Source organism: Sus scrofa, chromosome 7, assembly GCF_054392235.1.
Source record: "Sus scrofa isolate SSC_HxYL_T2T_F1_AM1 chromosome 7, Sscrofa_HxYL_maternal_Yorkshire_Landrace_v2.0, whole genome shotgun sequence".
NCBI classification, from domain to species: Eukaryota; Metazoa; Chordata; class Mammalia; order Artiodactyla; family Suidae; genus Sus; species Sus scrofa.
In genome coordinates this window covers 43,490,621-43,504,653 of record NC_139389.1, presented here as the reverse complement: position 1 = coordinate 43,504,653, position 14,033 = coordinate 43,490,621, and the positions used below count along the sequence as shown (strand labels likewise).

Sequence of the window (14,033 nt, the reverse complement as noted above, 5' to 3'; positions counted from 1 at the left end):
ATAACATATTTCCGCTGTTAACAGTGAATTCCCCAAAGTATTGAGAATGAATAAAGAAGATGAGAATGGTGTCAGGGGAGGAAGAGAGGAGTGTTTACTTTAGTCACAGGTGTGTTTGGAATCCTTTTCATAAACACCTGTTTTATAATATTTCATGTAAAAAAATTAAAACTTTTTGTATCAGAAACTAATCTTCTGTGGGTCTGATGCTTTGAAGCTCTATTCTACGAAGAAACATTATGTCAATCAGCAAATAATGCAAATAAGAATCCCTCCACCTGAAGAAGCTCCTTTAAAATTGCAATATAAATTGTCTCACACTTGTAAGCATCAACTGTTACGGGTCACAGATTGTAGGGAGAGAGAAAAATGAAATCCAGAGCTGCTGTATGAAGGAAATCATTACACCTTATGAGAGTGGGCTGAGAGTAATAATGGAAAGAAAACATGTACTGTTTATAATGATGCTGGGGAGTTCCATGGTGGCTCAGTAGGTTGAGGATCAGATGTTGTCACTGCTATGGCGAAGGTTTGATCCCTGGTTCTTCCGAATGCCACAGGCATGGCCAAAAAGTGATGCTGAGAGTGTGCAAATATTTCCATGACAGAATGAGAAAGACATGCTGCTGCAGTGTGCTGATACTTAGCATCATAGCTACTGACAGCCTTCCTTACCAAGAGTCCCATCTCAACATAGAGGGAATAAACTCCATTGATTCTCTATTGATGCTCTGGATACAGGGTGGGGGAGAGGGACCATAAGAATGAAAAAGAATCAAGAATTGCCTTGATAGGCTCCTAAACTCGTGGTGGACCTAAGGTGGCGTGCTGACTGTAGAATGCTGTGTGGACAGCGGAAGCAACACATGAGGCCACACACTGAACCAGGACTTCATAGAGGGCTGGGGCTTCCCTCCAAAGGGAGCCATTTGTTTCCTACTTTTCTCTGTTTTTTTTTTTTAATAAAAACATGAAAATCATTGTAAGCACAGGGGATAGTCAGTCAGGAGAAGTGATAAGGAGGTAATTAATCAGGCGCCCCTGGCAGAAGCCCAAGGAGAGCCTGGGGGAGAGGTTGGCTGTGCAAAGGAGGAAGGATGTTATCCAAAACGCTTAAAGAAGGAAGACGGCCTGAGTGGTGAGACAGAGGCACTGCGGGGTGAAGGAAAAGGCATGCGGAGGAGCCCGCCTCGTAGCAACTTGGACTTTCTCAGTCTAGTGAGGAACTGCATTATTGATGGATAGGGAAAGAGTACTGGTAGGCTCGGGGGCTGTGGGTGGATTTGGAATAGCCACTGTGAAGAATAGATGTCAACCAGGAATGATTAAGAGTGTTGGGCTGGAGGGGCTGTGGAGAAAAGGGAACCCTCCTGCACTGTTGGTGGGAATGTAAACTGGTACAGCCACTATGGAGAACAGTTTGGAGATACCTTAGAAATCTATACATAGAACTTCCATATGACCCTGCAATCCCACTCTTGGGCATCTATCTGGACAAAGCTCTACTTAAAAGAGACACATGCACCCGCATGTTCATTGCAGCACTATTCACAATAGCCAGGACATGGAAACAATCCAAATGTCCATCGACAGATGATTGGATTCGGAAGATGTGGTATATATACACGATGGAATACTACTCAGCCATAAAAAAGGATGACATCATGCCATTTGCAGCAACATGGATGGAACTAGAGAATCTCATACTGAGTGAAATGAGCCAGAAAGACAAAGACAAATACCATATGATATCACTTATAACTGGAATCTAATATCCAGCACAAATGAACATCTCCTCAGAAAAGAAAATCATGGACTTGGAGAAGAGACTTGTGGTTGCCTGATGGGAGGGGGAGGGAGTGGGAGGGATCGGGAGCTTGGGCTTATCAGTCACAACCTAGAATAGATTTACAAGGAGATCCCGCTGAATAGCATTGAGAACTATGTCTAGATACTCATGTTGCAACAGAAGAAAGGGTGGGGGAAAAACTGTAATTGTAATGTATACATGTAAGGATAACCTGACCCCCTTGCTGTACAGTGGGAAAATAAAATTTAAAAAAAAAAAAGAGTGTTGGGAACCTCAGGTCCCAGCTCAGGTTGAGTAGCATGAATTTGGAATGAAACAAATTTTTAAAAAAAGTTTTCATTATATTCTCTAGCAACACTGCAGCTAGACGCTAGGGCATAGAAAGTCAGCTTGGCTGGAATGCATGTTTTGTAAAAATCACATGATACTTGCGTGGAAAGCTGCTTGTGAAGATCCGTTGGAAATCAATCAAATAATTTCATCGTTTCTAGATTTCACTTGTTGATGTTTCTTCTCCCTTAATGTTTGTCATCAAATTAGGTAACCATCTTTTCTATAAGAAAATGTGAACAATACCCTGTACTTCAAATGTTAACCAACCAAGTAATGCCATTAGAATTTCTAAAGTCTCAAGCTCACAGTTGATTCTCATACATTATGTATTTTTAGGCTGGAAAAACTAATAACATCCTTTTTGGAAGACCAGGATCCAGAGAGTAAATTGGAGGTTGGCGCTGATATGCGTAAAATTCATCACTGTTTCCATTATTTAAAGGTAAATTTAAACATTTCCACTAGTAGAAGCCGTTGTCTGCTGTGTTCAAACTGCAGTAAAGCTTTCCTAGTCAACCTTGAAAGGTTTAGGACCCAGCTTCGCAGGCCCAGAGCAGATGATCTTGAACCTATGCTGAGAGGATCACTGAATTTCTTCAGAGGACAAGGAATAAGCTCAGACTATGGACTTCTAAACCTTTTGCCAAGAATCCCTACCTTCTGCACAGAGTAGTTCTCTGTTCTAAACCCACTGATTTCCAAGCTCTCATCAAAAGAATTATGTCCTTCACTTTGTTTCCCAACAGCTTTGGCATTAAGTTTTATTTTCATGATGACATGGAGGGAATATCATTAACTTCTACTTCTATTTGACTTGCAATTTGGCACACTTCATTAAGAGAGTAAACATTTGTTGGGAGGAGTTCCCATTGTGGTGCAGCGGAAATGAATCTGACTAGACGCAGGTTCATGAGGATGCAAGTTCGATCCCTGGCCTCGCTCAGTGGGTTAAGGATCGGGCATTGCCATGAGCTGCGGTGTAGTTTGCAGACGTGGCTTGGATCTGGCATGGCTATGGCTGTGGCCATGGCCAGCACCTGCAGCTCCGATTGGACCCCTAGCCTGGGAACCTCCGTATGCTGCAGGTTTGGCCCTAAAAAGAAAAAAAAAATTGTTATGTCTGCTCTGGGCCCGGGGCAGGGATGGCAAAGTTGAACAAGTAAGTCAGAGAGAAAACAGATATGTACAGAATAATTATAACACACGACGAGTGTTTTTTAAAAAAATGTGACTCAGGGGTATGGGCTTGTGAAGAAAGGGGAAGAAGTTCAAGAGGAGATAATGTTTGAGCAGAAATGTCCCATTTTAGGGAAAGAGAGCTAGGATAAGGGGGAGGGGAGTGAGGATGGAAAGAAGACCAGGAGGAAGAGGAGGAGGACATAGATGCAAGCAAAGGCAACTTCATTGCAGAGACCGAGTCAGAGGAGGACTCGCATACCTGATTTGTGCAAGGAATTGTCAAAAGCAAAAAGAATCAGAGCAACAAAGACACTTGGCGTAGAGCTGTGGATGCTAAGCTCTTGTTTCCTCCTACAGAACCTATTGAATGACCAGAAGATCCATGGGATGAGCAGAGCCTCCTCCGAAGTCAAAGGTCAAGACTGCCGAGAACCATTAAAAGAGGAAGAATATAAAAAGCTTCGAGATATTCTACAGCAGAGGGACAATGAGATCAGTATCCTTTCTGACGTGATTAGAAACATCTTCTGCTGGCCTGAACCAGGAGACACTTAGGTGTCTTCCCCCAGCCACACCGAGTTCCCCACCCAGCTTCCAGCTCCTGTTGCTTCTTTCCATTTAGAAGTAAAATATCCCTTCAGCAAACACATGGTAGCAACGAATAAAAAACAGAGTAGCTAGAGGAGTTCCCACTGTGGCTCAGCAGGTAAAGAACCTGACATAGCGTCCGTGAGGTTGTGGTTCAGTCCCTGGCCTCACTCAATGGGTTAAGGATCCGGTGTTGCCATGAGCTGTGGTGTGGGTCGCAGACGCGGCTTGGATCCTGCATTGCTGTGGTGTAGGTCACAGATGCTGCTCAAATCTGGTATTGCTATGGCAGCTGCAGCTCTGATTCAACCTGGGTACTCCCGTATACCATGGGTGTGGCCATAAAAAGAAAAAAAAAAGAAAGGAAAAAATAGCTAGAAAAGAAAAAAAGAATTACCTTATTTTTAGCCAGATATAGTTACTATCACTGGGGGTAGGGGGGTGCATATTTCAGTTTATTTAAAAGTACGAGCTTTTTTCACTATCTCTTAATATTACATTTTTAAAAAATATATTTTGTAGCTACTCTACAGTAGTAGAGTAGTTCTGTTTTAGTCCCCAGCCATAAGTTAGCTGGTTATCTTTAGCTAGCTGACCAGACACTGGGCTGACCACAGCCTCACCATGGCCCAGAATTTGTGGCTGGTGTGTGGGTGAAACTCAAATGATGGCTGAGAAATGACAAATGGTATTTAGCTTATGAAGAGCAGAGATTGATTTAAATGTAACTTTTTATTTAAAAGCCAGATCTGCTGCTTTGAGTTCCACTTGCAAATGTTCCCAAATTTGGAAGTGAGTGTGGATGAGGGTTGAGGATAGACTCCTCAGGATTCTAGGAGGCAGTGTCCGCTGGGTGCTGAAACCACCGGAGCCGCCTCTCTTACAGATGCGGTGGTTACTTCTAAGGAGCCCATGGGTGTCCCCGATATTTCTTCAGTATTGTTTCTTATTTTATCTCTCAAGCTTCTTGCAAAAGATTTGGCATTTGCATTACATTTGCAGGCTTTAAACATGCACAAGGGATTATTCTGGTCAGTTCTTTATGAACAAATATTTTTGTTCATTTCTTAAGAATCTCTAAAAGGCATTTTAGCTTCAGCTATTGTGCAAAACACATTAAAAATAGCCTACATGAAGGCAATCCAGTAATGAAGAGGTAAAACCAAACCAAATACGAGGTAGGCACTCTGCCTGATTAACTTCAGTCTCTCATTTGAGTTGAGTATTAGCAGACCCTGAATGTCTGATTCGAGTGGGCTTGAGCTGCTTTATTATCCGTCCAGTAACAGTAGATCCGACTGCGAATTACACCCACACAAGCCCTTGTCTCTGAGCACTGCCCCCAGCGCTGTCACCCCTGCATTCTTTCTCCTCTCTCCTATGCTGTCCATCTCCAGAGATGGTCCCAGCCTCGCCCTCAGTCCTGGCCCGAGCCCCAGGCTGAGCTCTGCTTCTTTTCCTGGCCTGGATCCTAGTTTAGGATCTTCTCCCCCAAATACTCCTACCAGCTCCTTAATCCCCTTCTGGGCTTATGCGTGTCTGTGCATACAGGAAGGGTGAAAGGAGATATGACAGAGAGGGAACAGTCCAGGCCCGTTCATATGTGTTTATTTTAAAAGGGAGTGGGAGTCATACATCATCCTCCCCCGGGAAATCCAGGTACGCCGTCCACGCGCGGCCACGCCAGATTCTTTACTGACTGTGAATGACTCCGGCAGGGCCCCTCCTGAGTCTCACGTTTGCAGTGGGGGTGTGTAGGAGGCAAGTTGAAAAGAGCACTGAACTTAGAGTTCAAACCCAGGCTCATGTCCTGGCCCTTCAGCCATTATCTCTGCAGCCGCTCAGTGAAGTTGCTTCTTGCCAGTGCCGAGCAAAGCGGGTCAGATGCCAAATGGCAAGTGCTGCAAGCGCTGTAGAGGGTTGCATAGTGGAAGACAGGACTCCATAGACAGTGAGTAGCCTTAGAAGAAGGAGAAAGGGCATCTCAGGTGTACGCATCACAAGCTGATGCTCACCAAAGGCTCACAACCAAGAAAGGCTCCTAAAATTTTAGAGCGTCGCATAGCCAGAACAGAGACTATGTTCGTGTCTTTTTTGGTAGAACCAAGACAGTGACAGGGGGAATGAGCAAGATAAGGCATAGACTAGGAGAGAAAGCGATGATGCTTGAGCTTGACCCAAGATAGTACTGCAAACAAAATGACAGCAAGCGGCACTGCATGTCCTTCTGAGAAAGGAAGAGAAAAGGGTGTCATTTCAGTGACAGTATCAGTTTGAATAAAGTTCAGACACCCCTTCACCCTACACCTTACACATAACAGGTCATTGAGTCATTTAGTCAAGAGTCATGTAGCACTTGACATGCGAGGCAGCCCACGTGAAATGGGGTGGGAAGGGGAGTGGAGACAAAGGACAGCTGAGAAAAAAGAAAGCAGCAGAGAAGATAGCTCTGCATTGTGGGCTTTATGCAGTGGGAGTCAGAGCCCGGTGTTCCTCTGGTTACAGTCCTCCAGGGCCTTCCCGTTACGCTTAGAGTAACATTCAAGATCCTTCCTCCAGTTTACGAGGGCCCCACGTGATCACGGTCCCTGACCTCATGTCTCCCACCTCTGTCTCCCACCTGTCTGTCATCCTGCTAACATGCGGCTTCTCAACCCCAGCCCTGGGACACGGGGGCCATCCTGCGCAGAGTAGGATGTTTAGCAGTGTCTCTGGTCTTGGCCTACTGGATGCCAGAAAAGGCAGCTGTCTGCCACTCCAGTATGAAAACCCAAAACATCTCCCGACCCAGCCATGTGCCCCTGTGTGGTGAAAACACCCCTGTCTGGGAGCCACTGCCCAAGACCATCTTTCCTTAGGGCTTCCTCACCCACCACGTCCTCTGCTCAGATACCCTCCCTGTGCCTGCTTCTTCTTGTTGTCCAGATGTCAGCTTAAATCTCACTTTTTAAAAAGCCTTTCGCATGTGTGTGTGTGTGTGTGTGTGTGTGGTCCATCTTTCTCCAGTGGGACATCTGCTTCATGAGAGTAAGAAACCCACCTGTCTTTTCATCTTCCTGTCTCTGTGCCTGGAATACCACACTGCCTGGCACATGGTACAAGCTCCAGTCAGTATCACTGCCTGAGTGGAGGGAAGGACGTTGCCATGGCAGCTGGAGACAGTCAAAGTGTAAGACCGGCTTGATAGCCATCTCCACACGAAGCGGAGTGGAGGCGCGGGGCAGAGCCAAAGCCCAGAGGCCACCTATGTTGTGAATGCCTATGGGAAATACAAGCTTTTTTGAGGCAAACGATGAAGGCTTGTGAGAGAAAAACTAATTGTGCTTCCAGACATCACCAAAAAGTTGGGGTCAAAGCTGGGGAGGGCACCTGTTCTCCGTGTTCCCTCTCCTCCTTTCTGAGTGGCGGACTTCTCTCCCATGTCATCTGCCTGTTTCCTGTTTCCTCAGGCTCCCGTCTTAATGAAGCCATCTCGGGGGCTTTGGGGGGAGGGAGATGAAGGCCTTGAATTCATCTGACTGCACATGCATGTAGACGTGTAGAGTTCTTAGACTCTCAAGAGGGAGTATAGTCTTCTCTTCATGATGGCAGAACCCCTTAGAGTTCTCGGCATCTTGACTCCAAAAGGACAGTAGAAGAGCAGGTAGAATGGAGTGATTTTATCACCATCATCAGTGCTCCTGATGGATCTTAATGGCTCACAAAATTTGCGTGTGTTTTTACCACACCCATAGCATGCGGAGGTTCCTGGGCCAGAGATCAAACCTATGCCAACTGCAATGACCCAAGCCACAGCAGTGACAACACTGGATCCTAACCACTAGGCCACCAGCGAACTCCAAAAGTTGCATTTTAAAAATGATCTATCATTACTAATGATCCACCTCTTTTCAGTGAAATTAGAAGGACCAAAGATGGGAGACTTTTTTTAGAAAGTGACTTGAAGCCCCATTTGAATGTACACTAGATAAGCATGTGTTGGATGGCGGGGGCGGGGGCGGCTGCTCCGGCCACCAGCATGGACTTGGCTGCTCTGGCAGCTGGGCAGGGTCTGGCCTTCTCCCTCCCTGACCTCCTGCTGCCTCCGGGGTGGCTTCCTGCACTGAAGTCTTATTTAGTCCCAGACGGAGATGTAGCTCCATCATCTGCCACCACTCAGTGTTCAGTTTCCTTTCTATAAACCCTTTATAAACCATAAAAGTGAAGCCTGAATTGGCTGACCCCAGGAGATTTGAAAGACCTTGGATTTGCTAATTTTCCATATGATGGCAATGGCGCCCCGCTGAAAGACCAGTAGCCTCCTGTACTGTCCATAAGGGCACCCGTGACCTCAGGAGGGTGAAGTCTTCCTTCAGTCATTGTGTGCTGCACAGGTAGCAAATATTATCGGGACTGTTAATCCACTTGAAAATGAGTGTGTTGACCATTATAATCTAGCATGATTGTAATTGTAATCTAGCATCCTTAAGTCAAGTTTTAGATATTTTGGTAAATATGTTAAAGAAGGAAAAGAAGAAAGCTCAGGATGCTCTGCGCTTCTCCAGCATGGACAGGGGTGAACTGAGGCGATCCTGGGGCTCACCCTTCCCTCCTGGGAACCCGGACGGTCCGAGAACATTGCCCTCAGCCCCCACTCAGGCCACCCAGGACTCCTGCCCTTCTCAGTACAGATCCGGCTGGCTCCACCGAAAAACAGGTCAGTTCTATATTTCTACACATAAACTAGATAACTTTAAATAGGAAACACTGACTATCAAATGTTAGATGGATGGGTATCCATCGGAAAAGTGAACAAACACGAACATGATTACGACTTTATCATATTCACCATCGTGAAGCTTATCATTTATAATATTACTGACGTTTCTTAAGGTTTTGAAGTTTTAGTAGAAGCAGCTGCAGCAGGAATAACAACAAACCCCAATAAAGCGTATCCGTCCTTCAAAGAATTAATTCTCCATAATGGAATTCAGTGTAGCATCCTTTATTTATTTTTTAAAATTTTATTGGAGTAGAGTTGACTTACAATGTTGCATTAGTTCAGTGTTAACATCCTTTAGTTTTAAGTGTGCAAGGACGAAGCCTGTAAAAATTTATTGCTTAGAATTAATTTGATACCTATCAAGTCTCTTAAATGCCAGTTTCTAAAATTGATGACTGAACTGAAAGCACAAAGCATGGATTGTCACAGAGTTCAGAGGCTGCAGTAGATGTGTCCAGGGCAACAGTTAACTACAGAGAAAGGAACGAAAGCCTTCCTCTGATACAGGAGGGCAAGAATGAGGACAGATGTTGCATTAATAATGTGATGAGACTGTGTTTATTTCTAAATCTAAATGAGCTACCTGCAGCAAAATAATCTTAAAATACATCGCAGTCTGCCTTAAAGGACAATAAAAAAGCAGTTTTGTCAGATAATAGGATGTGGCAGGGCTGGGCTAACCCGGAGGACTTCCCCTTGTGTGGCTCTTAATTGGTGTGTCAGCACTCCCTCTTCCACAGCTACATGACCATGCAAGAAGCCTGGCATGGTTTGTGTACGTTTCCCTTTCTATTCAACAAGCAGACCGTGACGTATAGTTTTGTGACCGATGGATTTCTCATGAAGACAGTGGAATCAGAGGTATGGAATGTACTCCAACAAAGGGATGAAGAACTGCCCTTTGGGCCATACAGGTTGATATCTTCTGTGTCAGCATTCATTGGGATGGGCAAGCTGACATGGATGGTTTTCTAAAGGATTTAGCTTGGGAATAATTAAAGAGTATGGTGCTCATTAAGAAGGACACCTTGGAGTTCCCGTCATGGCCCAGTGGTTAACAAATCTGACTAGGAACCATGAGGTTGCGGGTTCGATCCCTACCCTTGCTCAGTGGGTTAACGATCTGGCGTTGCCGTGAGCTGTGGTGTGGGTTGCAGACACGGCTTGGATCCTGCATTGCTGTGGCTCTGGCGTAGGCTGGCAGCTACAGCTCCAATCAGACCCCTAGCCTGGGAACCTCCATATGCCGCGGGAGCGGCCCAAGAAATGGCAAAAAAAAAGACAAAAAAAAAGAAGGACACCTTTTAGTTAATAAAGACAAGATTGACGCCTGGAGGTGTATTTCGTGATGTTGTATCCCCTCATTTCTTAATTCCAAACCTCCTTGCTGAGAATATTTCTTTAGTAGCACAGTGGGATACGTTCAAAACCCCAGAACACAGCAATGCCATTTTTGCCATTGATCATGGCGCCATAGGTGGGGAAAAGCAATCATTCCTGTGATTGTTTTTCATTCCTGTTCTCTCTTCTGGGTAACAGCTGGTTGGAAAAAAAAGAGGCCCTCTGGATTGGTGAATTCATTAGCTCAACCATCATTTTTTAGTTCCTTTATTCATTCAGCGTATACGTATTTGGTACACACTTTGTTCTAGACACTGTGCCAATTATTATCATATGACTAACGCTTCCATAGTCCTTATATGTACCAGGTACTATTCAGAGTCTGCTATTTGGAATGAACTCATCTAATCCTTGTTCTATAAGTTCTTGTTTTCTCCAATATTACAGATGAGGACATGCATAGACAGACACAGTCCCTGACCTCAGAGAACTTACAGGCTGGCAGGGAAGAGAGCCTTGAACATCTAATTACAAAAGCAATGAGGCCCTCCTGTACAGCATAGGGAACTACACCAAATCTCTTGGGATAGACCATGGTGGAAGATAGTGTGAGGCTGGGTCACTATGCTATACAGCGGAAATTGACGCAACACTATAAATCAACCATACTCCAATAAAAATAAAAATTTTTTAAAAAGTATACCTCTGTATGACTGAGGGACCACATACCAGGGAGACTCTAGCTCAAGTTAAGTTCAAAAAGATCCCAAAGGGACATGTGGGTGGCAGTGTGGCTGGGTGGAATGTCACAAGTGGAGGGAATCACTTGCCCAGCCTTCAAGGCCCTTGAGGTGGAAAGGAGCTTGTTATGAAGTGAAAAGGCCGGGCATGGTGGGATTTGGGGAGTCAGGGGCTGGGAAGGCAGGTCGAGTGACATGTGTAGAACCACTTGGCAGAGGACACAAAGGTTAGACAACCCTTTAGGAGGCCAACGTGGTCCAGTACCCAGGTCAAAGGATGGGGATGATGAGAAAGAGGTGGAGTATCAGAAACACTCTAGGAGGCAGTGCAAGCAGGGCTTGGGGACTAATTGGATACAGGGGAAGGGTGAGGACTGGCCCCAGGTGTCTGGGTGTCTGGTGGGGCTCTTCATGGAAGCAAGGAGCAATGCCTTCCCTGCCCAACAACAGCTGGCATCGTTGGCTGTAGAGAACACAGCACTGGTGTCTCGTCTGAAATGACAGGTCACAATCAGTTCCCTATTAGAACCCCATGCTCACAATGGAAGGAATTCTCTTGACTGCCCTTTTCCAAAGACACACACCTTTGTGCCTGTGCAGAAATAGGCTCAGATATCACCATCCAGGTCCTTGCTATAAGCCAGATCTTTCCTATTTCTGTTTTTTCTTGCCTACACCATCTCCCTTCTCATAATTCTCCTTCTCCACAACATCTCATGCATAACCTCTCTCCTTACTCAGAATTATAGTCAACCTTTTCAGTAAGTTTTTGCCCCTTGATACTGCTATCAAGACAGACTCTAGTTTTGTTTGGAGGCTGAATTAAGTTCACTTGAATAGAAAATCACTGAAAAAATAATGGAAATTGTTTGCAAAGTCCAAGTACAAATGAGGTAAAAGGGTTTTGGAGAAAAGCCTTAGAGTTGAAAGTGTTTTTGAGTTGTTTTAACTGTCATTGGATATAGTTCTAGCAATGACTTTAAATAGGAATAGGCTCACAAATGGTTTGATAATGATCTAAGTATTTGGAGGAGGGGTTGATGGGGGATTGATTTTAGTTTTTGGCACAACTACAGATAGGATGAAAATGGCTGTGAATGAATCAGTGCTGCCAAACAACAGGTAATGGGTTAGTTTATTGCAATGTTTAAGCTCCTAGGAGCTGATTAAGCTTTTCTTCATGCACTATTTTGTATACAAGAGGCTTATTTATGTAAGCCAACCAAATATAAGAAATTAATAAGCGTGTTGTTTGGAACGTATTACTGCCTTCTGCAAGTGTCGTGAGATTCTATTAACCATTCCTGTTTAATGCAGAAAGCAAGTAAATTTGACCACTTCCCACTTTGAGACTGAGGTACAACTGCCTCCTCTCAATAACCTTCCCCCTTCTTCCCTTCACCCCCACTTTGTGCTGAAAATGACACCCACCATGGTTTACCAAAGAGTCCCCCATAGTCATTGCACGAGCAGCCCACCAGGACAGAGGGAGGTTAGGGGCTACGGGCTCTTTTATTATTATTTTAGAGGTTAAATGCCTCTTTCAATTTCACAGAAATAATAAGTGCTTGGTCAGCTCTACAATTTGCAAAGAATCATTCATATTGTCCTCTTTAAAACAGTAGGAGTTTTATAGTTCGGGTTTTTTTTTTTTTTTTTTTTTTTTTTTTTTTTTTTTTTTTTTTTTTTTTGTTCTTGTTATTTCGTTGTGGGTTTTTTTCTGTTTTAGTTCTCTGACTGCACATTCCAAATAGTCACCTGGAAGCAGTCAGTATTCCAGAAGCCCCTCATACCTCACCACATCCTTTAACTGAGATGCTAAGGGAACCCACTCACCACAGGTGATGTCATTGGCATTTTAAAGGTGACCTGAAAGCCAAAGCCACAGCCTGAAGGGTCCAGACTCTGGACTCTTACTCACTCAGTGTGAATTTGTTGATTCCTCCATATATGCATGGAAGGGCCCAGGGTACATTCTGGGAGAGGCTGATAACAAGTGTTATACGCAGGAGCTACAGGAAATGCCATAGGAGCTCAAAAGAGAAGGAAGGGTTTTAATAAGTAGATCAGAAAAAAACATTGTAGAGCAAGTAACATGGACATTAGGTTTCAAAGGATTGATAGAGTTTGGCCATTGGAAGATGGAAGGAGAGCATTGTATGACATTCCAGATTTTAAGATTAATATGACCAAAGGCTTGAGAACAGGAAAGCAAGGGGAAAATATGTAGAGTTGGCAGGGGTATTTGTTTAGCTGGGGCCTGGAGAAGTGTTTAAAAAATTTTTTTTGACTGGGTATGCTTGAAAGATCTTATTTGCTTTACTCAACAATTCATTAATCGAGCAGCATCCAGTCCAGCAGATAGCAAGGAGCTCTGAGGAGCTGTGCAAAATGAAGGACTCTTGCAGGCAGACAGGAGCAGGAACAAGGACATTATCTTGGCAAAAAAGCAGGTTGGTTGTGGCACTGTCACTTTCCTCTGGGGCATAGCAGGCATCTCTCAAGCAGATTGCCTCGCCAGTGCTGATCAGGAGATTCTTGATTGACTGTTTTAAGATTCCATTTCTGAGAGCCAAAACTGTAATTAAGTTAAGTCCCCATTTGGCGATGTGGGATTTAGCGTAAGTGACTCCATTTGGGGCCTGTCGTCTTGTTTTTAACAAAGATGCTTGGGAAGTCAGAATAAATCAGGGTAGGGAAATGATTGGGAAATTGTTGGGATGATTGCTTCAGGGAGAAGGGGTAGATGGGAACTTCCCCTTTGAATTTTATGTGCTTTCATATCATTTTAATTTTCTTACATTTCTTTATTGAATAAGTAGAGCCATATTATGAAAACACGTAAATGCCTCGCCAGGGAATTTTCTGCTTTAGTTGCAAGGGAACCACTAAAGCAGAGGGGACACAGTGATGGTTGCACTCTGGGTAGTATTTATGGAAGAAATCTTTAGGGTATATTGGAGATGAGCCACCTGGAAACTTGAGTAAATGGTTTGGGAAATAGCATAATAGTCTGGTGTAGGAGTGATGGAAAAACCGAGAAGAGGCAAGGAACTTGAAGAGATTTGGTGTAGAGAGCCTATGACAGTCCTTCATGGCATAAAGGACAACTCTGTCTCTTCTCCCCTTTCCAAGCTTCCTAAGTTCTCCTGGTGCTGAGGATGCAGCTGCAGGCACAAGGGGAGGATGGGGAACTAGTTCTTCCCTGGGATGCTGCTTCAAGCCTTGAGGCAGTTCCTTGAGCTTCCTTTACTCTGGCTCAAAGGACTGCTCTCTAGAC

General features: G+C 44.5%; 2 protein-coding genes across 7 annotated transcripts in view; both read left to right on the top strand.

The window, feature by feature from the left end:
• MOCS1 (molybdenum cofactor synthesis 1) overlaps nucleotides 1–14,033 on the top strand; it is a 918,787-nt gene that overhangs the window by 400,159 nt on the left and 504,595 nt on the right. The gene's annotated exons all lie outside the window — the stretch shown is intronic.
• KIF6 (kinesin family member 6) overlaps nucleotides 1–14,033 on the top strand; it is a 357,515-nt gene that overhangs the window by 174,131 nt on the left and 169,351 nt on the right. For all 6 annotated transcript variants that reach the window (XM_084968006.1, XM_084968009.1, XM_003128378.7 and 3 more), the window contains 3 exons: nucleotides 2,480–2,585; nucleotides 3,680–3,818; nucleotides 8,391–8,606. In XM_084968006.1, the coding sequence (XP_084824132.1) occupies nucleotides 2,480–2,585; nucleotides 3,680–3,818; nucleotides 8,391–8,606 (461 nt within the window). The remainder of the gene's footprint in view (nucleotides 1–2,479; nucleotides 2,586–3,679; nucleotides 3,819–8,390; nucleotides 8,607–14,033) is intronic.